Source organism: Pelobates fuscus, chromosome 1, assembly GCF_036172605.1.
Source record: "Pelobates fuscus isolate aPelFus1 chromosome 1, aPelFus1.pri, whole genome shotgun sequence".
NCBI lineage: Eukaryota > Metazoa > Chordata > Amphibia > Anura > Pelobatidae > Pelobates > Pelobates fuscus.
In genome coordinates, this window is record NC_086317.1 from 430,495,460 (window position 1) to 430,519,531 (window position 24,072).

The following is a 24,072-nucleotide window of genomic DNA, read 5'->3' on the forward strand; positions in this document are numbered from 1 at the left end:
TTCATTTAGTTTATCCCTCTTCACTTTCCATAGCTACAATCGGTTTAATAATTTAGACATGATTATTACATTATTGGGTTATTTCGATCTGTTCTGATCCGGTTTGTATGAGACAAAATTGCGTGTAACCTGTGTTACCTAAAAACAACGTATTCCTACAGGAGTTGTTCAATAAATATTTGAAGTATATATATATATAAAAAATAATCACCTTTTCATTTGTTAGCAAAGATATGGAAACAGCTTTACACTGGTTGACAAACCATATGGGATAAGTGCTTGCTTTGCAATGAACTCTGGGTACTGGGTAGAAATAGTTTAATCCACAAAACAGCAGCTTCTGTCTCACAATGCAATGCTCATACCCCAACAGAGAGGGGGACTGGTAAAACTCAAGCAATCCCAGGAGGGCCTGCACACGGAATACTGGCTTGTCTCAACTCAAGGACATCACGAAATTGCAGATTCTCTGCTTATGTGCAGTCCTTCCTTCACAACAGAAGACACAGTCATATGGGGCCCTTTTAAATCCCAGCATTACTAATGAAATATTGTAGGGTAATCTCTATTACCTTTTTTTATTCTTTTCAGTTATAGTCTGGGGAATGACATACCCACTCCCAGAATACCGGATGTCAACGTGCAAATTTGCACAGAGTGACACTGCAGAATCATGTGGGCACTTCTCTGGGCTCTAATATATTTGACCTGGTGCTTATTCACATCGTGGAGACTACAGCATGTTTTTAAATATTACAGAAGACAAAATATTTCAAAACTGTAACATGTGGATGGAATGCCTGACATTTAAACCCATACCATATTCTTAATTGTGTAAGTAAGCAACCCACATGCGGGCTAAAGTCTAAAATCATGGTAATTAGCATATCGTCAGACAGCATTCTGGGAACTGTGAAAGAAATATACACAGGGTCAATATATTTAATTTCTGTGTGTTTAAATTTACTTTCAACATTAACCCCTTAGGGACACATGACATGTCTGACACGTCACAATTCCCTTTTATTCCAGAAGTTTGGTCCTTAAGGGGTTAAATAATGTTTCTAGTCCCTTTTTAACCCTACACCATATGTTTTACAGTATGTCTACCTTAAACCTTTTACAGTAATTTCATCACTGTGAACCAGTCAGTGTCATGCTGGCGAGACAAAACACACCAAAACAGATGTGTACTATGTAAAAACAAAAATCCATTTTAATATATACATCACGAGCAGTATCTAATTGTAATTTCAAGCTAATCAGATGTTTTTAAACACACACACATAATATGTGTGCGATTTGTACAAGATATGTGACCTATTTATAGGGCAGAAAACCTCCGGAATAAACTAATTGTGAAATATAATTATCCTTTATTACTTTCCCTTCCACTGGTAGAAAACATCAATTTATGGTTTTGGTTTTTTTTGTTTTTTTTTTTGCAAAATCCAATAAACCTCTATTATAATCCTTTTAAAAGTTAAATTCTGAGTATTCTCCAGAAACAGACCAATCTCATGATAATTGTTATGAATGTCTATAATCAGAACAGGAACCATTTAAAAAAAGGAGACTGTTTTCAATCAGTCTGGTTATAGTTTGCTAACCGTCTGAGCCTTCAGCTATAATCACACACTTCAGCCAATAACTTTAATGCAATGAAATTGCTAAATGCTGGTCAATACTTGGAGGTGGGGTGCAGCAACCAACAATAAAAAGGTTGATTGGAGAATCTTTTCGGATAAATTAAAAAATGTGTAACCCTTACAGACCCACACAAAATCTTTGAACACTTCAAAGGTTTATACATCTAGTAAGTTTGCATTTAAAAGTTACTATTTATTTGTAAAAAAATAATAATAATATATATATATATATATATATATATATATATATATACATATAAAATAAAATGTTCAGTGTGATGTAAACCATTTATACAAACAACTACATTAAACATAAGGTAAAAGACATTATCATTTTTAGATTTTTTGTTAAGGTCTAGTGTCTCCAAAATCCCTCTCTTTCTTTTATTTTTCTTCTCTTTATGGTTTTTTTGGTTTGCTGGATTACTCTTAGGGTAGCATAATGCATGTTTTTTGATACAGCACAATTTTTTTTTATGTATTTGATTGTATATCTTTAACTATTGGGAATGCATGCATATATTGATCCATTAATAGGCTGTGGCCCTTTAAATTACTTTGTGAATAGTGTGATGCATGGCGTTCACTTCTAGCACAACACACTCTATAAATGCAGTGATTGTATACTTTTCGGTTGGTAGCAAAAATACACTGCACGTACTGAACCACTAATATGTTTTTATATATTTTAGTTTTATTATTGTGTATTTTACAATTAATGAGGACTCATTCAGCTAACCCTACAAAAGAAAAACAAAGTGAAAAGCATATGTGTTCACGCCACACGTCATTTCCGCCAACACCATCTATACAAGGCCGAACACTTCCTGATCGGTGGAATGCGGTGGAACCCACGGACATCCGCCGGAACACCATATAAGGAAGAAGGTGAATACAAAAGTGGAATCCAGTTAAATGATACAAGTGGATTGGTCGAGTGGATTTCAACACCTGTAGGAAGGACTTTTAAATACAGATACGGTCCTGGGAGTTACTCAGGCACTTTACTTGCATTTTATCTTATTTTTTTTTACTCCTGATGAAGTCCAAGTAATTGCACAAAACGTGTAGAGTTTATTTGTTACTAGTGTTTTATTTATTGTTTTTTTGTCTACTACTTCTGTGAAGTACCCTTTATCTGACATCAAACGGATTGGGAACGCAGAACTATATTAATGGTCTTTTTAACCATTTGTACACTGTAAGTGCATTCATTAAGCGTGTGATTTTAACTCATAGCAGTGCTGTACTATGTTTATTTATGTTTTCCATGCATTACCGGATATCCGAATGAGGATGAACCTGTGAGAGTCCACAAATTATTATTGATGAGCCTGAATATCTCTTCAATGTTGTGAGTGCAACATTTAAATAAGGGGCCAATTGTTTATTTATGTTACTTCTCTATGAGTTTTTTCTTTCTCTGTTTATGTGTTTAGGTATATCTTATTTTTCCATTTACATTGAGGATTGAGAGGAATCCTTTGTCATACCAAATCAAAAGGAAGAAATTATCTTTTTATATTTACTATATATATATGTTGCACCTGGTTGGTCTAATTCTGTTTTTTGATAAGGTAAAAGACGCTAATAATATATAGAAAACAAAGGTCATATAAATGATAAACAAGAAAGTTGACAAATATAGTTGTTCACAGTACAACTCCCCCAATATACCGAACACAAAGTTACAGAAGCGGAACATACTGTGTTAAAGGATATGATTCTTATATAGTGTGTAGTTGGATAAGTTGACCAAATAAGCAAAAATGTTTTTCCACAACAAAGGAGTCACTCTCATTTGACAGAGCGTGCACACAGGCTCTCTTATATGTAAATCTTTATCAAAGGAAGTACCATCCCTACCCAGAAGCATATGTAGGTAATTTGGTACCTGGCACCCACTCATCCCTATGTGTGTATCTCCTGAATCTTCTTGTGTGTTACTCCTAATCACCCAATCACTTTAAAATGTGTGTGTATCTCAACCCTTTTCACCCCCTTGTGTATCTCTTTACCCTCCACCTCTAGTCTACTTGTTAACCCTTTAACCTTTTTTGTTTTTTTCACATACATACACAGTGCATGCATACGTACATACATTGACATACAGTCATAAGCACTGACATGACATGGACACATGCACAGTCACATATGCAGACACACAATCATTCACCATCCCAACATACATAATTATACTATTATACAGTCACACATACATTCACATAGATGCGCATAGACATACAGTGACATGAACACAGTCAACAGTCACACAGATACACACAGTTACAAGCACACAAACAAAGTTACAGTCACCTTTATGGGCACTGGGAGGGGAGGAGGCCAGAGACACGTCAGTCTCTGGTGTCTAGTGGATGGGGAAGCATGATTCTTTCCTGCTTAGCCTCAGCATTAAAGGGACACTGTTGGCACTTTATTTGTTTCATCTCAATAAACTAGGTATAGTGTCTGGAGTTCACTGGTACCATCATTTCATTCAGCATTAAACAGTTTTGAATGTTTTTATGTTTTAATGCTAAATGTGAGTCCCCAGCAGGTCATACTCTGTGTGGTGCTTTGGCTAATGAGGAAGTATTAGCCTGAGCAGCAATGGACAGCTGTGATTGGCTGAGAGTGTCAGATGTCTGCTTTTAGCCTATAAGGGTTCCAACTGATGGTATGAATGGGTATGACAACAAGGAAGATTGTAATCTTTACCTTAGTTACACCTCCAAAAGGGGCCAAACTGTGGATGGCCAGGGACACTTATTTAGTGTTAAACTGCTCAAACATGGTTTAACACTAAATGGAGGGACAGTGCCAGAGGACTCAAGGCACTATAACCAATTCAAAAAGATTAAATTGACATAGTGAAAACAGTGTCCCTTTAACACCTTAAGGACACATGACATGTGTGACATGTCATGATTCCCTTTTATTCCAGAAGTTTGGTCCTTAAGGGGTTAAGCAGCAACAGTACCAGACAGACAACTCCACCCGCGCTGCCTGTATCAGTGTGCAGCTCCCTTCTCTCTACCCCCAGGTAGTGGATAATGAAATCCTATACCTAGGTGCCGCACAGACAAGCTACAAAGTGATAGGAGAGATGGCGTGATGTGTACATCCATCTCTCGCCATCATCTGGGGTGGATCACTCCCTCACCCTTCCCACTTGGTACACCACCGCTCCGACCTCTGCACATGCTTTCCGTTACTCAAACGCTAAAACACGAGTTAGTGGGTTGTGTTTCAACACCAATCACAGCACAGCTTGCTCACTTGGGAAAGTTTTACTTGTGAGCCTTGGGCACATAGACCCCTCAATGCTTAAAAGTACTGTAAGAAGTGGCCTACCGATGGAGGGCAGAAGGATACAATGTCATACGCCCATACTGCCAATCACTGGGCCCTACACAGTTTCACACAAAATAAATTAAGTAAGAGGTCTGTCCCAGATGATATTGAGGCCACGGTACCATCACCACTACACTGAAGAGGTGTGTGCAAGGATGAGTTGGGTTGGAGCTGGTTATTTGTTGAGATTAAACTAATTTTTTAAAAAAAAAAAATTTTTTAATGGTGTTTGGGCTGTTTTTTAATAATTCATTTGGAAGATAGGGAAAATTATTCAAGATTAGATTTAACTGCAGAGTACAGTGTGTGTTAAAGTTATGCTCTTAACTACCAGCCTGGTTTTAATTCTTAAATATGCTCCCCCCTTCCCCCCACCTCTTCTCCGGCCCTACTATCTTACATCCAAAGAAATTACAGCCATTAGCCAATTCATAGTGGTGAAAGTCTTTAGAACTCAACACGAAGCCTAGCATTTATTTTAACATGAGCTCCCATAGATCATTCAAGTTACTTGAGGCTGATACAATTACGGAAAATGACTATATATGATCAGAATGGCTTTCATCTGTGTTTTGTTAGACTGAGCATTGATTTCACTTTTCAGCTGTGAACAGCATAAGGCCAGCTGTGACCTAGAGAAAGGACTGCCCGCTGAACACCAGTCTATATATATGTATATGTATATGAGGGCCATGTATTCTGCACATAGAAATGGATGCGGAATTGGCAAAAACACGGAAACAAACAGGTACACACGGCATTAACTATTTAAAACTCACAGAATAAGCAGAATGAACGTTATTAAGGATTAATCAATTTTTTAAACTAATGCAAACGGATCACCTCTAGCTGGGAATGTTTATAACGTCTATTGCAGCCGCAGGGCAGAAATTATGTTGACTGTGTATAATTTAGGCATGTATCCCAATTAAAAACGGGGACATGGTCATTCTGGACAACAAGAACACAAAATATAAAAAAATGGCACGAACGCTTTATATAAGGGGACTGCCATCTCCGATTTAACATATACTTTATACATATATTTACATCCGTGTGTCTGTGTGTGTTATGTACACAAAGGTTTCATCTATAACATATAGAGAAATAAGGAAACAATCAGTGAAAGCCAAAGAGTATTGGATTTGGAGAATGGAACAGTAACAAATCTGTACCCTGCCTGCATTAGGGGAAAACAAACAAGTCAGATATAAAATATAGTGCCTTGCGGTCAGAAAGAGCAGATTTTGACTTGTTATACCCAGATGTGTGGACAGGAAATTTATGACAGCACAATGAAAAGCAAAGTCCCACATGCAAAAACTATGGCATTTATTTGGCTAAGGGTAATCATTGAAGTTGACCTTTCCCCAAACCTTCCTCAGCTGTGTTAAAATGATCTAAAAACACTGCCAGATTTTCTTTAAATAACATTGATTACCAAACAGTCAGAGCCCAAGGGCCATATCACACTACTAGCGAGTAAATACCTCGATGTTTTCAGCAGCATGCAAAGGAATCTCACAGAGTCACTGACGTAATACAATACTGGAAGCAAGGAACATGAAAGCCAAACAAAGTTGCACTCGGTCTAAGCTTCAGGGATCTGTCTGAAGTATGCAGAGTGATTTGTAAAAAGAGAAAAATATGAGATAGTTGCAGATTAATCCAAACTAGTGCTTTGGTTGATAAGCATTATATTACCTATGTTACGCGGCCTTCTTTTCAGCTCACACAATATATATTTCTTGGTAAACCAAAGCGACTTACTATCTTTAGAAATATGCAGAACATGGTATCTAATACTCAGAATGATATACAAAATAAAACCCATTATTGACCAGTACATGCATGTACCATCATAATACTATCATCAGCTGACGCTCCATGGGAGGAGACAATAAAGCCTGGTGGATCTGTGGTGATTGGTTTGTGAGCAATTATTGATTTAATTTGTTTAGCACGCAAGTGATTTGGGCTTTCACTTTAAAACCAAACAAGGCATTGCGCATGCTCGCAAACGCATGCAAGAATTTGGTGTCAGCCAAATGCTGGGACGCAGCGTTGAATGGATGAGGTTCAGTGTTGGCTGAGGGAAGAGGAGCGGCGCGGCCAGGGCTTATAGCAGGTATGACATTTAGCAAATCAGTTTTGCAAAAATCTACCATGTGACGGTTCCATTTTCAAGAAATACTCAAAGCACTAAATTATTTATCTCAGTAAAGTGATTTTGGGGGATAGATGTTGTCCCTGAAGCCTCACAAATTAAAACTGTTTTGTTTCTGGGGAATAGCACGGTTTGCAATGTATATTGCCTAGACAGCCATTAAGGAATTTGGACTAAAATAGACTTAAAGGGACACTATAGTCAGCTGAACAACTACAGCTTAATGTAGTGGTTCTGGTGTCTATGGTCTAATTCTGCAAGCTTTTTGCAGTAAACACTGCCTTTTTAGAGAAAAGGCAGTGTTTACATTGCTCCCAAGGTAAATATCCAGTGGCAGTCACTCAGACAGCCACTAGAGGTGCTTCCTGTGTCAGTGCAGCAAAACACGCAGCACTGACATTCAGCATCTCCATGAACATTCCCCATACAGATGCACATTTTGCTCCGTAACCTGCCCTGCCTGCTTGGCTGAGATAATCAGAATTAACTATCTCAGCCAACCCAATACTTTCTCATTGGAAAGGATTGGAATAAAGGTAAGATTTAAACTTATATAAGGATAGAAAGGGGGGGGGGAGGGGTGGTCACTTATCTCTATAGGGTTCCTGACCCTATAGTGTTCCTTTAATCATTAAATCTTTCTTGTTGCTGATGCATTCAAAGTTGCTTTAAAGGGACACTATAGTCAACTACAACTATATAACAACTACAGCTTAGTGTATTCGTTCCCTTCAGGCATTTTGCAGTAAACACTGTTTTTTCAGAGAAGGATACCTCCACTGGCCCCTCTTCAGATTGCTACTAGAGATGTTTCCTGGGGCAGTACTTCACACTGGGCAGCACTTGCATTCAGTGTCTCCACCCTCTGCATGGAGACCCTGAACTTTCCACAGAGCTGCTCTATGAGGAGATGCTGATTGGCTTGTGCTGCTCTGCCCCTGATCTGCCTCCTTGACAATCTCAGCCAATCCAATGCTTTCCTATGAGAAAGCATTGTGATTGGCTTTGAACACCACTTCTGATGATGTCAGCCAAGAAGACAGATCAGAGGCAGTGCCAGCATCAGCAGACTAAAATAAAGGTACGATTTTACTATATTTAGGGGAGAAAGGGGAGGCCAGGGGGGCTAGATGATGCTTTTAACACTATAGGGTAAGGAATACAGGTTTGTGTTCCTGATCCTATAGTGTTCCTTTAAACAATTACTGGTTTGGCGGACCACATTGGTAGTCGAACTTGCTCCTCATGCCCACAATGCTTTTTTATGAGAAGCATTATTATTGGACAAAGGTAATTACAAAGGTCATTGATCTTGATTACTTTAGTATTTGAGGACTGGGTGGTAGTGAGGTTTAAATGTTAAATTAAGTAAAATTCCGTGCAAATGTAGGTGTGTATATATATATATATATATATATATATATATATATATAAAATTGTGTTTTTAAATAGTGTTCCTTAGCCTTACACATGCAGTAACAGACCACTGAAATCAGGACTGCCTAATGACTTTGATAGTTTTAAGTAGCAACTAATATTTGTTACACAGTAATAAAGTTAACTAAATTAAACAAATACAAAAACCGCACAAAGTTCAACCTTTAAAAGTACCGGTACTTTATTTGCGCATGTGAAGGAAGTCTAACCCCTGAAGGATCAATGGCAGAAAAACTGCATGATAAAAATCTAGCCTTTAAGAATTCTATGGAATTCTTAGGTCGTTAGGGTCTGGATTGTGATGATAGACAGGCACGTCAATAGTCCTTTAAAAAGATAATATACCACAGGATAAAATATGGAGCTGAGGCTTGCTATACTCCAGCTGACTGTTGTGGTTATGATTGTTGGAGTAGCTTTGCGCTGTTCCCTGGTAATGGGGCAAACAATGGTTTTCCCGCTTACCTATGTCCCTGCCAGGTGAATGCAATTTATATATGTGTGTATGTGTATGTATATATATGTGTATGTATATATATGTGTATGTATGTATATATATATATATATATATATATATATATATATATATATATTGACTGTATATTGTATTTTTTTGTAATATTGTATCCTATTGTAACAAGGCAATGTTTTGTGGACCTAGGACATATTTGAAAACGAGAGAAATTTCAATGTATCCTTCCTGGTAAAATATTTTATAAATAAATAAATTCCTCAGGTGCAATGCTTACGGCATCTGGCTCCTGCAGGGTTACAAAAGCCAGATGACGATGCTGCTGCTCATTCATTGGCAGAGAGTGTCAGCTAATTAATCCCAGTCAATAAATTCCCTTCTACGCATAGAAATTTGCAGAATGCGCTAGTTCCGGGCTGGCTAATGACACGCCAATGATGCTGCTGTAGGCGGAGTTACACCTCTGTTAAGCAAGGGAGTTAAACTCAATATGTGCTGGGTTTCATAGAAAAATGCTGCACAAACAAACAATCTGTAGACACTATGACCACTTCAAATCACTGAAGTGGTTATGATGCTTAGAGTAATCCTTTAAAGAAAAGGGTTTGTAATAAGACAGCTAACTATTCCATATGAAACCAAACTCGATAATTCGACTCATTTCTAAGTTGTCAGTTTCTTGTGAAAACACACGTAAACTTACTAAAATTATAAAAAACAAAAACAAAATAAAACCTATAAAAAGTTTTAAGATGAACAGTAGAAAGAGAACCGTCACAATGCATGATTTGTGCATCTGTGTGAAATATCCTACTGAATGTGACACTTAAGCACAAAATCATTCAAACCATTATCGCCATGGAAGACATTCCGGTATATAAAGCATTCAAGGTGATCTTCCCCTCCAGATAACATAAGAGAACAATGTGGATTAAAAACATAATTGCTCACATTTAATACAACAGTGCTGCATACTAATCCTCCCAGACATCAAGCCAGATACTGAAACCATGTGTCCAAAAACCAACATGATCTAAGGAAGGCAATGGAGGCAAAACGTGTCTTTGTGGATATTGGTAACATCTCCGTAAGGGCAACAAGTCAATAGTCCAAAGGGTTTTGGAAACATGGCTTTGGTGTCCAGCTTTCAGCCTCATATGAGGAGATGTGAGCATTTAGGGTTTTCTTGCTTTTGTAGTGGTTTAGGTTATAAAATGGACACACAGATGTCACATTTTATTTAAAGTAAAATAGCCAATCATTTTTGCAATTCGATATTTAAATTACTACGATTCACTGTTTAGTGAAAACTCCCTAGATCTATTTTAATCAATATGGAGACAGGTTTTGCGTATTCAGTAACCCACACGTTCCGCTATTATAACATACCACAGGTCCTATTATCAAAGACAACACCTCCTATGACACTCAGCCAGTCCTACAGCTGGATGGAATATCAAAGCATAGTCAACACTGAACTAAACACAGTCAGTTTAGATTAGATCATATCTCGGGCTAGTCTAACTTGGCAGCATGACATGATTGCCGATGTGATAGTGTTTGAACCCATGAAAGAGATACAATATGAGTCTACGAAGGGGATACAATGCGTGTTTTGTGGCAGGGCTTACATTCAGTAATCTGGTACGCACCAGTGCGTTAACGGGAGAGACAATAAGACTCGCCTCTATCAAGGGACTGATTAGGTCTTTAAATCATGACCTTCATATATAGATGATTATGGTATCCTCCTGACAGTAATGGCAAAATGGAAAAGGCTCAGGACGATTATTCCACCAGAAGGTAATTATAGCACGTCTGAGTGTCGCCATTTATCATGGATGAAAGATGACACTCACTGCTAGCCAAGGGAAACTGCTCTTCATGGGCTGCCGTACAGATCAATAGGGAGCACATCTCCTCAAGTAAAAAGTAATTATAGCGCAGCAAACTTCTCAATCAATACAGAGTCAAACCAAGTGTGTGCAGTGCGGGCAGGCAAGTGAAGAGGCTCTGTCAATAATCACTGTCTATACTAAGACGCATTCCAGTATCTCAGGTGGAAACAAAGTCCTGCCAACGCCAGTCATTATGCACATGGTATGGGTTTGTAAATAGTAGGCTTTTGCATCACACTGTGAGGCTATGCATGAAAAGTGCTCCAAGCAGTATATTTCACACATTTGCAGCATTAGCAAAAAAAAACTATTTCATGATAAGGTATTGTCACTGCTGCGGCATTTGTAGGCTGCATACAGCAGTGCCAGGAAGCATTTCATGTACCAAATGCATTGGACAAAGCATTCAATCATATGGCAACTTATTCTCTGAAGACCACATTGTAATATTTGTATGTTGATCCATATGGCTATATAAATATATGATTACATTAGTTATATTAGCACATATCTTGTAGGTCTACTTGCCATTATACACATCTTGAATCACACCTGTTCTTTTACCCTTTCGATTGCTAGCTTGTGAGCTGAGCTTTTACGAAGTGTTGTATCTATATGCTTCTATATTTCAATAAAATAAGTATTGCCAGTTCATTAAATAAACGTATCCTGAGCTGTATAACTGGTTGGATATATCTGCTCTGCTCTCAGACTAAGAAATACATAACAGCTCAAAATAATGGGCTATTAAATAAAAATATTATTATGAAAAAAAAAAAAAACAATGAAAAAAACACACACACACACACACACACACACACACACACACACACACACACACACACACACACATATATATATATACACACACACACACACACACACACACACTTTAATATGTATGCTTAGATACAGAATTCTGGTAGCCTACAGTTCAGCCTTACAAACCAATTTAGCAGGTAAGTAAATGTTAAAGGGCACACAGAATTCACTGCATTACTGAGAAGAAAAAAAAATTGACATCCAATTTTCAGGCTGATTTATCAGTGGAAAGCAAAAATTGATAGTTGGGTATTACTGGGTAACAGGCAACATGAAAAAGCTGTTAGAAAACCCTTCGTTTTGATTTAGCCACATGGATCAATACAAACCTATACTGTTTCAATTTTGCACATATTGATTTTCTGATATAACTAGTGATGGGGCATTTATCATCAACTACATAAAAAGGAGTTCACATATTTCACACACTCTTCTTTATTTGTATTTATAACTCAAAAAAGACGCTAGAGAAACATGACTAATATTATCAGACTTTAGATACGCATGGAGAGTTTAACATGTTCTGTGTCTTTAAATGAAGAGATTACATATAAATGAATTCACAGCTTGCAGAACGATGTCACACATTAGGTATACAATAGAGTAGGTATACATTATTTTTCATTACATGTATACTGCACCCCAAATACCGTAGCTCTCTAATAAATATAACAAGGGAATTAAGAGAAATCCAAACTAACTCGATGCACGATTTATGTCTGCAACAGCTTAGACTTTTAAAGGGACAGTCTAGGAAAGATCTGACCCCATTCTTACCAACACACAAAATAAAAATAAATAAATAAATAAATGGTTTTGGTATTTGCTGTGAGTTAATGGACTTCGTATTTTCTGCAGTGAGCATTTGGACAACTGCTGAGACACCAAGAAGAAAAGGTCTTGTTACTAACAAGAATTATGTTTTGTGGAATCGACCAAGCAAAAAGAAATGGGGCAGTGAAAGCTAATATCACTATTAATAGCTAAATTAAGTTTGGGTGCTTGGAAAGCAGTTTACAAAATTGTCCTCTTCATATCAGTTAAGTAAGGTTTACACACTTTTTGGCAGATAATGTTTTTGATCCTCTTGTGATTATAGTCTAATTTGATTCTAGTTTTCATTTTAATAACTTATTTTAAAGGACACAACAAAAATACTAACTTGTTTACAAAGACGTTTTAGTTTTCCTTCATTGCCAGATGCGTGCATATTGCAAGTTGATGGAGACTCTCAGTGGGCCCCCCCCAAAAAAAACTAGCACTGGTTGCTAGTCTGACTGCTTCCTTTGTAGGCCCTCCAAAGTTCAATGCCCAAATTTTACTGAGCTCATCAAGAATATCAGCGAGTTTGAAACATGCACACATCTGGTGGAATTGTTACACTTAGTAGTGAACTTGTATAGGACAACAAATTGTAATAAACATTGAATTGTGTATTTTGGGGCTGCTGTATTCATGGGTTGTTTTTGTCTTTTTTTTTTTGTACTGTCTGTCCTGGACTAAGGTGTTATTTTTAATTTAAAAAAAAATTAAGAGTATTATGTTTTCTATTAAAGAGTGCTCTGCAGGCTACATTATATGTCTGGAGCTGTTACTATTATTTGTTTGCGGTATTATCCCATGAAGTAGCCTGGTTAAACAGAAATTACTTCTTTTTACACATTCTTGCTTTGTTTTGGTGTTTTTTATTCTATTTTTTAAATTTTCTTTTCTATTTTTTTATATATATATATAAAATTGAATTAACTAAAAAAAAAATAACTTCCTCCTCCTATTTGTGAGCATATTAAGTTACACTATGGGTGAAGAATGCCTATTGCTAGACATGATTTTCGAGGCAGCCAGCGTCTGTGAAAATATACAGTGATGTTCTATCTTCATAAATGCACATCCTTCAAATAATGGGCTGTGCTCCGCTCCATGTAATCACAAAACCGGGACTAATTTTATGTTGTGATGTCATTCTGGTTTTGACCACAGATTTGCACCTAGGGGAACCTTAGAAAATCCAGATCACCAGCTGCTTATGGTGCCTGCAAATTTGCCAAGCCCGAGGCGATGAAGAAGTTAAAATATAAATTAACCTTTGCTGCCATGCATCACTAGAAGCAATTCTAAGGCATTTGCAAAGGTTAATCTAATTTCTTCAGTTTAGGTGATCAATACGAAATTGAGAATTGAATCGGATTTAGGAGACATTTAACCCATTTAATGTGAAGAGAAAGAGCAGACAGCAGCAGCCCACCCACAGTCTGTCACTAACATCAAATAACTTTACTTTGTAAAAGTGAGTGCTAGAAAATAAATTAACAATGAAAAAAATAGCAATATTTTTCTAAATACTTTTTGGGGCAAATAATACTTAATTTCTCTATTTTTTTTTTAACCTAAACTTGCCATTTAAATGGGAGTAACATTAAGTTCATTACATAAATGATGTTCTCATGAGGTCATCAAGCCACGCACAATGCCTTTTAAATGCAATGATCTGCAGAAATTGCTGCAACCAACAGTCTTTCACTTATTTCTTTTGCCTCAAAATGAGGAAGCTTTATTTGTTTAATGTTGAGTGCACAAACCACCAAATGCACCTTTTAAGCCTCTCTATAAAACATTCTATGGGAGTTAGTTGATCTATATTCTGAGAATCCCTGAACAATATATATTGAACATTAAAATCACATATTGACACAACAGTTTGTTCTGAGATATTTGCATATTATTACAGGTTCATCTTTGAGTAGCCATGAGGTATGACCTTTATTTATTACTCCATATTTAATATCCTAGTTTCAGTATGTGTGGATAATACAATAAGGTTCCATAGTGTAAAATAGAGGGTAAGGTTCTCCAAATAGACTGTCGATTAGTCATTTTTTTCAACCACATATCTCTTGCAGTTTATCCTTATGCAGTAAATAAACCCACTCCAAGTGAACTTAACACAGATACAGATTTTGGATAAAAACACAATGTTCTCTGCTTCTGTCATAGCATTTTACCCAAATTAAACATTCCTCAGTAAACGACCATATGTTGGGATTATCCCAACCTAAACCATGATCTAAATTAGAAAATATGCTCTCTCTTATGTTGCTTTACATATTTATTATGAATAATTTCCTTGAAATGTGCATTTAATTAAAGAATGTTTCATGAAATTTGATGCAAAGGATGAAATGTCCAGGCTGTTTTTTATTTTCTATTTTTAACGGACATGACTGAGTGAGCTTAATTGTTTTCTGATAATTACCATACTATTATTGAATTACAGACTAGAAATTTAAAACCAACAACTGGTGCACAGTCTCAGGTAATGAATTCGAGGATACCAGCATGTGGCTACTGAAAGCACAAGTCGGCCATTTTGTGCACTGTGCTAGTTATAAATACATTATATTGTTTATTATAAACGCTTACAATTCCAATCCTAAAAATCTACAGTTTAGCTTTATGGGAGCTCTAAAACAAATTACCGTAGTAATGCAGATAATAATGTCTCGTTTCAGTTAAATATTTTAAGAACACACGTTTGATGGCTTATTGTGCCCTTCCTAAATCGTATGTTCAAATGTACTTTATTTAGAAGGGGATTTAACTGCACAGAAAATTAAGTATCCCGCCCAAATTACTATTTTCATGAAGTACGTAACGGATTTCTTTCCTGTATAAGCAGGGATATTTGTGAAATGAACGTTTGGTGATAATCAACTGGTTAGAGGAAGATATAGAGAGGGCACACTATTAATTTATCTTTATTAACAAGTTGCAAGGTGTTGCTTCACAGACCAGCCAAGAAAATTGACTTGTGTTTAAAATACACTCCCCCCAATTGAGGATGTAATCGATCTTACAGTGCTTGACATTAAAGATCAATTTCACCAAAAATACAAAGTTCTGTACAATACATAACTGTAACGGCTCTCAGTAAGACAAAAGCAAGGCCACAATTTAATATTTTAAATTTGAAATAATTTTTTTTTACAATGTATTTAAATATCAAAATACATCCTATATATATAAAAAAACAACATTCCAATATATACAAACATAGCAAAATATGCTATCTAAAAATATGAAAATTGTGGCTTAAGTTGTTGCTCAAGATGACAGACTACCAAATCCAGAGTGTCTTTACTCTCACCTTAAATATAAACTATTGTGTTGGCCAAATAAAAACCACATGGAACAGACCATTGAAATAACTAACACTTTGTTATCAATTAAAACAAAAAATATTCTTTAAAATATATGCACAAAATATTATCAAAAAGGGAATACCATAAATCACGTCTTGTAGTTATTTTTGCTACTGTCTCATAGGTACGATACAAACAAATGAGATGTGATGCAATGGAATCTTTATTAACAAGGGAAAGAATGATATCTCCATCAATCTAGAAGGTATATAATGCATTAATATTGCTGGGAGACCTTATTACGCACAAACGATATGCAAAGTGAGAAAAGACCGAAATGTATGGCTGGCCATAGATGCGTATACAGCTAGTGCCCCAAATGCACCAAAGAGAGAAATGGTAACTAGCACAAGCTTTATTATTTATGAGGTAGCCATTTACTACTGTCAAAAAAATGACACAGACTAATGACTTCATCTCTAATAAATTCCCTTGTTGATCTTCTATACTTTTCCACACATCTGTGCTATAAGATAGTAAGCCCAACGTACAACCACACCAGTGTGTCTGTGAATTGGAGGAAACTCATTACGTATGTTCCAAATTCTGAATAGATGAGACGGAAAAAACAGGACATATTATTCAGTACGATGCAGGCAGACTGGCATATGTAGTTTCTCAATAAAAGCTTTGTAGACAAAATCATACTCTTGCAGTACCCATTACATGAATAATATACATATATTACACTGTATTACAATATAGTGTAATAATATGTTACAGAATGGATATACTTATATAGTAAATATCTAATGGAGATAGATGTGAACATTGGAAATATTAAATAGTAGCTATATTTGTGGTACAACATTTTTTAGATATTTTTATTTTTTTTAACTAGTACAAGTTGTGATTTCGTTAATGACCTGAGATGATAAACCAACATATCACAGAGTGGTATGTGTCGCTCTACAAATTCGACTTCCTATAACTGCATTTACCAGGCTTTAAGATGAGCTAACCAACATACATGTAGCTAAACCAAAACTCCGATGACATCCTGCCATACTGTGTTCAGCGGTTGGAGAATCTAGGGAGTTTTAATAACCTATACTATTGGGTGCAATGTGTAGACGGTATTTATATACATTCATGTAAAGCATTTGAATGTGTTCTTGAAAAAGATTTTAACAACGTTATAAGCGCAAAGTTCACTTTGTTGGGATCAGGGACGGTTCCCTCCACTAATCTGGCATGAAAGTGTGCAACCGGCACATACATTTGGCCTACAGATAATATTTTGGGAGAGCTCCAAACAGCTAGAGGCCAAATCATAGGAACACATCTACTCACTCAGAAAAAGGAAGGTATAGTGAGCACAGCAGGGCCGCAGAATTCCATATTACTCAATAATGCATTGTAAATCCATGGATGATCAATTTCATGCAGACTAATTTCCCTATACCAATCACCTGTAAAATTGGTCTGTGTATTTCTTTGGCTAGGTATGGCCAATTCTTCTGTTCTCAGTCTTAATTGGTGGCACAACAGACCTAAGGCGGTTTGCTTCCCAGCACAACGGGCAGAAGTTGTTTTTTTTTAAGGTACAAATAGCTACCAAGCAGAACTTTCCCAATTTACTTTTTAAATGTGGTCATCTGGCCTAAATTATTTGTGTGTTTCGTGAAATTTGATTTTTCAAATGTAATTCGTCACAGAATGCACAACTTTTTAAAAGAATGTTTCTTGCAGTTTAGCTGTCTGAAAACAGATGCTTGTTAGTAGTTCTATAAAAATATATAGACATATTGTTAAGAAAAACTCTAAAATGCTCAAATGTTACAGATGAAGCAAATGTTTACAATACATTGAATTTAGCTATTAAGTCATGCAGAACATCTTTGTGTGTTAGGCTGGCTTATGTTGGGTTAAAAACAACAACTAATAGATAGATAGGGAGCTGAGAATGATTGTTTAGAGCAGGGGTGCGCAAAAGGTAGATCCCCAAATGTTAAGAACTACAACTCCCATGATGCCTTGCATGCCTTTGGTATGTTTTTAGAATTAAAAAGCATAAAGCTATAGTTTTAAAACAACTGGGGATCTAACTTTTGGGAACACCAGGTTTAGAGGGAGTGTAATATAGATATAGAGGACAAGAGATGTGGCTGAAGGTACATGGATCAGTACAGTCGACGGGATCGCTGAGAAGGGAACTGGGTTGCAGTGTGCATGGAGGAGAACATAACTGTGCAGGATATGGGACAGAAATATGACACTATGGCATGTGTACACAGACAAACAAAAGGGCAAACTGCAGGAAAAAAGTCTTAGTACCTACACATCAATAAAAAGCACAAGGAAGCATAAACAATAAAAAAATATAAGTAGTTGGGAATTTCTATGTAGTATAATGTTTAAAGGGATACTATAGTCACCAGAACAACTACAGCTTATTGCATTTGTTCTGGTGAGTAGAATTACCTTCAGGCTTTTTGCTGTAAACACTCTTTTGAGAGAAAATGCAGTGTTTACATTACAGCCTAGTGATAACTCCACTGGCTACTCCACAGATGGCTGCTAGGGCTGCTTCCTAGGGCAGTGCTGCACAGTGAGCAGCACTGCAATTCAGTGTCTACACCCTCTGCATGCATACATTCATATAGAGATGCATTGATTCAATTCAACTATATGAGGAAATACCAATTGGCCAGGACTGTGTTTGATTTCTGCTGGCTGTGCCCCTGATCTGCCTCCTTGACAGTTTCAGCCAATCCTATGGGGAAGCATTGTGATTGACAGCAGACATGAGCAGTTCACAGGTAAACAGGGGCAGAGAGCCAGGAGCTCCAGACTTGAATACAAGTAAGATTTTACTTCATTTAGGGAGGCAAGAGGGGACCATAGCGGCTAGATGGTGGTTTTAACACTATAGGGTCAGGAATACATGTTTGTGTTCCTGACCCTATAGTGCTCCTTTAAACTACAAGTGGCAAAAGAAATGGAAACCCCCCAAAAAATAAAAAAATTACAGCTCAGTTTTAAGACCACACATGCCAATTTATTCTCAGCGTTAGATAAGCAATATTTTGTTAATGCATGAGGCCATGCACCTATGTTTTTCATGTTTATTTTATTGATTTACTCCTTGCTTCTCATGTCTCCACATCTGTAAACCTGCAGATACTGATGGCATTTGCAGTGTTTTCATTTACTTTATAAGTGCTTTAAGAGTATGATATATTGAGATTCCGCTCCCCCATTTTAAAGCATGTTGTAGAGATCCTATACAATACGTTAACACAGGCCAATTATACTTGATCAGGATAAAAAGACAGACAGATTGACTTACCAGGCTAGACACAATATAAAGAGATATTCTGAGCCCTTGTAACAAACACTGAGGTTAATATTTCACACTATGAAGGTCATGTAGCACTAGCTGTATACGCATCCTTGTTCAAACTTCAATTTAAACACAACATACTCCCATCCCTTAATACACAACAAATAAACACAGTGTAGCTACAATTACGGACAAGACAAAGTGGCCTTGATTGGAACATGAATAAGTAACACGTGCAATGGCTTGTTAAACTGGTAAATGTTACCTCTGGGAGATGGCACCCCAGGCTCCGTGCTTATTGGTCAGAATGTTAAGGATCTTCTGCTTTAACTGATTGGCTGTGACATGGTCTCTGTGTTTCGCAGCACTGATTAGATGGTCACACATCTTCTCCTCTTCTTTCCGATCAGCGGCATACTGAGCACACTGGGACTTTAACAAAGAAAAGATACACAGTTAGAATCCCATTATGAACCACTTTTCAAGGAAAATTTTAGAGTAGCTGGTAATGTACAGTTGGAGAAAAAAAAAAAATGATAAACCGAAGCAGACACAGGAATTAAACTAGAACCCAGTACATTTCTTGAGCCATACCATTTGTATCAGCCAAGGGGGGTCCAGGAAGCTTAGCATGGGCAAAGCAAGGCAACATAGACTTACCTAAGAATCATTAAAAAGATGGGATGTTCTAAAGCAGAGGAGTTTGATCGTTTAATTCATAACTTAATGGGACTGCTAGATATCTGTTATTTATTTCATAAACAGTTTATGATGGTGAATTAATAAGTGAATTTCATAATTTTGGACTAATAGCTGAAATGGAAAATGGGATGAATTAATGATTTGTTCCGACTTAGCTATTTAAGTTTCAGTACTGCTTTTCCTTTGCCGACAATACACTCTGCTTAGTAAATATAATTAGTACACCTAGCAATCAATTCTTAATGTATTTTAATATTGTTTTTGTCTTGTTGGTCCATGTACAGTTAGTGCTATGCTGTGGAACATGTTGGACCTGTGTGAATAATGATTTGTTCTATTATACATGAAGGTACATGTGCGAGTGAGTATATCTGACTTCATCTGAATGGCTGAAAAATGTCTGACTGCGTGGAATCCATTATTTTGGCAGTAAATACTTTGCTGTATCTCTGCAAGTTTTGCAAGATGGTCTTTTTTTCAATCCACTTATTTTAATTCAGGCACCCCGGCATTATGTTATTAAATAGAATTTGTCTTTTTCTCTCTTTTACTTAATTTTTCTCCCCTAAAATTCTCTTTCCTTCTGCCTTGTGTTATACAGACACAAACATATATAAACGAACAAGCCGATACGTATTACTTGTATTCATGCATAAGCTTTTATTACTGTACCACACTCACCTGTGCCAAATATAATTTTTGTTATACACACACATACATATAGTTTGTATATTGTATTTTTTTGTAATATTGTATCCGATTGTAACAATGCAATGTTTTGTGGACCCAGGACATACTTGAAAACGAGAGAAATCTCAAAGTATCCATCCTGATAAAATATTGTATGAATAAATAAATAAGTATGACTCGATATGCTGTTGTTATTGTATACTGAATGATACACCACAGGACGTTATGCAAAGAAGAAACAAAACAAGAAACCAATCTGAATGGGAAATGTTAAAATGATCAATAATTGTTGACAGCTGTTGGAATAATGAACAGTTATATACGGGTTTCCTACAAAATATTAGTCCTCTCCAATAGTGTGTAGTAAAAACAAATGCAATGAAGGGGTTAAATCATTGTACAAATGTATCCTCTCTCTAAAGCTAATAAGTAATTAGCACAATGGTCTGCCTCTGTGATAATGGTGAATATCTCATCCTTTAATTGGACAGTAGGATTAAATTATCATGCCTCATTCTGAATGATGATTGAATTAATTTTAATGGTTTGAGAGTACAGGATGAGGGATAATATTCTTGTTCAGTTCAGGGGGTTCTAAGAGGCAGTACTGGTTTTAATATAGACAATATGATCACTTGTGTTGGAGGCTGGGCCTAACCACCTCTGTAACTGTAATCTAAAAGGTAAAGATACGTGGAACATGTTTTAGTGGCCTTGTAGATGATTGGATTGTGCAAACTATAAAACAGCAAACAGGAATAATGTGGGACTTGGCAAAATTTGCTAGGATTAAATGCAGTCGGGCTAAATTACATACAATGTTATTTATCATTCAAGATAATTTATTTTAATTTTCTACAGATTAATTTAATATAGATATCGATTTGGCCAGACCAACCTTTTGCCCACATATATGCAATGTTAAAGAGACACTGTAGTAACCAAAACAACTTTAACATAAATACGTAGTTTAGGTGTATAAATCATGCCACTGCAGTCTCACAGCTCAATTATCTGCCATTTAAGAGTTAAATCACCTTTGTTTCTGTTTATGCAGCCCTAATGACACCTCCCCTGTATCGGACTGGCACAGTCTGCATGAAAAACATGGTTCTATTTCCAATCAGATATTAACTTGCTTTATACATTTCTCTCCTGCTGTGTAACTTGTACTTTAATCACACGAGCAGGAGATAACAATTCTAAATCAAAACAGAATGTGCAATAAAGGAAGTTTAAAGATTAGATAACTCTTTGAAGGAAGTGTTTAGGAAGGCTGTGTAAGTCACATGCAGGTAGGTGTGACTAGGGCTGCATAAACAAAGTGATTTAACTCCTGAATTGAGCAGTGAGACTGCAGGGGCATGATCTATGCATCAAAACGGCTTAATTAAGCTGAATTTGCTTTGGTGATTATAGTGTCCCTTTAAAAGAGAGAGGAGAGAAGAGGAGGGGTGAGCACAAAGTACCAGGTATGATAAGAATCCTCCTGGCACCATACCCTGCTATTGTTTCTAAAATACATAAAAAAAAAAAAAAAAAAACATAATAAAAAATGTTTAAAAATTGTACTCTGAAAGCACCTTGTTTTCTGTAAATTCATGGGATGTGCAGCCTCTGCAGTGATGACTGCAGAGACCAGGAATTGGCTGGATTTCCAAGCACAAGACGGGTTTTCCCATTGACACGGCCAGAATAAAGTAATGGATCCCTCCTTGTATGTCAGAAAATGGTGGTGGGATAGCTGGGGATTTAGTTCAGCCAGTTTCAGCAAATCCCTGTTGATTAATTTTATAGTAGGGCAGAGAATGAATCAGAGAACTTTTTGTAAGAAGCAAAAAACCCATACAGGCAGCTTGCAGGCTTACGGTGCACACCATTTATATTAACTGTTGGTTAAACATGCAGAGTGCTAGGTCAATTGGGCTTGTAGGTGTTTTAGAATAATAGGTAGATTTTGCTCCAGGAGGAGCAATAAGGTTTTGTAATAGCACAAGTGGGATTGTGTTACATATGATAATAACGTTACTATTGATAAATATTGGGTTTAGCCATTCCTTTATCTTTAATGAGTGATTCTAAATTAATATATTAAAAGATATTTACAATTGGACTGGGTTCACTTTTAGCCTCTCCTCAATGTAGTTAAAAATAAACTGCTCTGGGAGCTCAAGGAGTGCAATAGCCTGTACATCACACTGTAGGCTTAAGAGAGCTGTCTGGCAGAGATAAGGAGCTCATCTCATCTAATCTGCGGCACTCTCTCCCCAGCTGTAGGGCACCTTTGGAAAAATTTGACACAGCTCTAGATTTCATTTTCCCCATTCAAGTCAATCTGCCTTATACCAGTTGGCTGTTAAGATGTGTACACGATTACAAAAATACATACACGCACACACACGCATATGCACACACACAAACAGACACGCATATGAGCGCGCGCGCGCACACACACACACACACACACACACACACACACACGATTTATGAGATAGCAAAGGGTTATGATGCTACCAATAAATGTATTTGCTCCACCTTACAGAGGGTGCAAATTGTGACAAAACTTAACTATCAAATAAGAAGATGACATGATGGATAGGACACCAGAAGCAGTAACAAGACCATTCCAGTATCCAGAGATCAAAAAATAAGTACCATTAAGTTGAGTTGTACTAATATTTGTAGCCCAGGATACTTAGTAACTTGTAAAAGTTAAATGTACTTTTCCTGGTTAAACATATTCACAATATTTTCCTATTGCCTGAAAAATCATGCCACATAGGGTCTTAATTAGGAGGAGAAAAATGGAGATCTGTGCACACCCAAAGTAAGGGCAATCAAGTCAGCCTGCTAGTGGCAATACCAGAACAACAAAACAAGGCTGAATATGGAGATATGGACAAAAAGAAAAAAAAGCGATCAGGACCCAAAATTCTGACTGTTTTGCCAAATAGACTGTTGGGAGGTATGCTGGGAATTGATACCTCTTTGCTGTAGTAAATCATCTTTATTTTTAAAGTTTATTGAAAACTTTAAAAAGGCTATTACAAACTACCAGGCCTTTCTCCAACTAGGTTTGAAATTATGGAATCGGATGTGATATCATGGGTGGGCCCTCAAATAGCCAAGATGCTCAGCCAGCTTTTATATGGGAGATCATGCTCCATAGATTACTATGTATCTATACAGAAATCTCATCGACATTTCACCCCTTTGTAAATAATCTGCGTCATTAGCTACAATGTAAGCTTGGGAAGTTTGACTGCAATCCAACAAGAATTGACTTAATACTGTGCTGTTCCCAGTTATTGCAACTACAATTTTAATTTGTTCAATTCTTACAACAAATTTCTTCCAAGCCCATATCAAAGGCCAGAAAAAGAAATCAGCATATGC

General features: G+C 36.7%; 1 protein-coding gene across 6 annotated transcripts in view; it reads right to left on the reverse strand.

The window, feature by feature from the left end:
* The window catches only part of NBEA (neurobeachin), a 520,018-nt gene that overhangs the window by 205,321 nt on the left and 290,625 nt on the right, over window positions 1–24,072 (reverse strand). For all 6 annotated transcript variants that reach the window (XM_063429275.1, XM_063429259.1, XM_063429266.1 and 3 more), the window contains one exon: window positions 19,550–19,716. In XM_063429275.1, coding sequence (XP_063285345.1) covers window positions 19,550–19,716 — 167 coding nt within the window. The remainder of the gene's footprint in view (window positions 1–19,549; window positions 19,717–24,072) is intronic.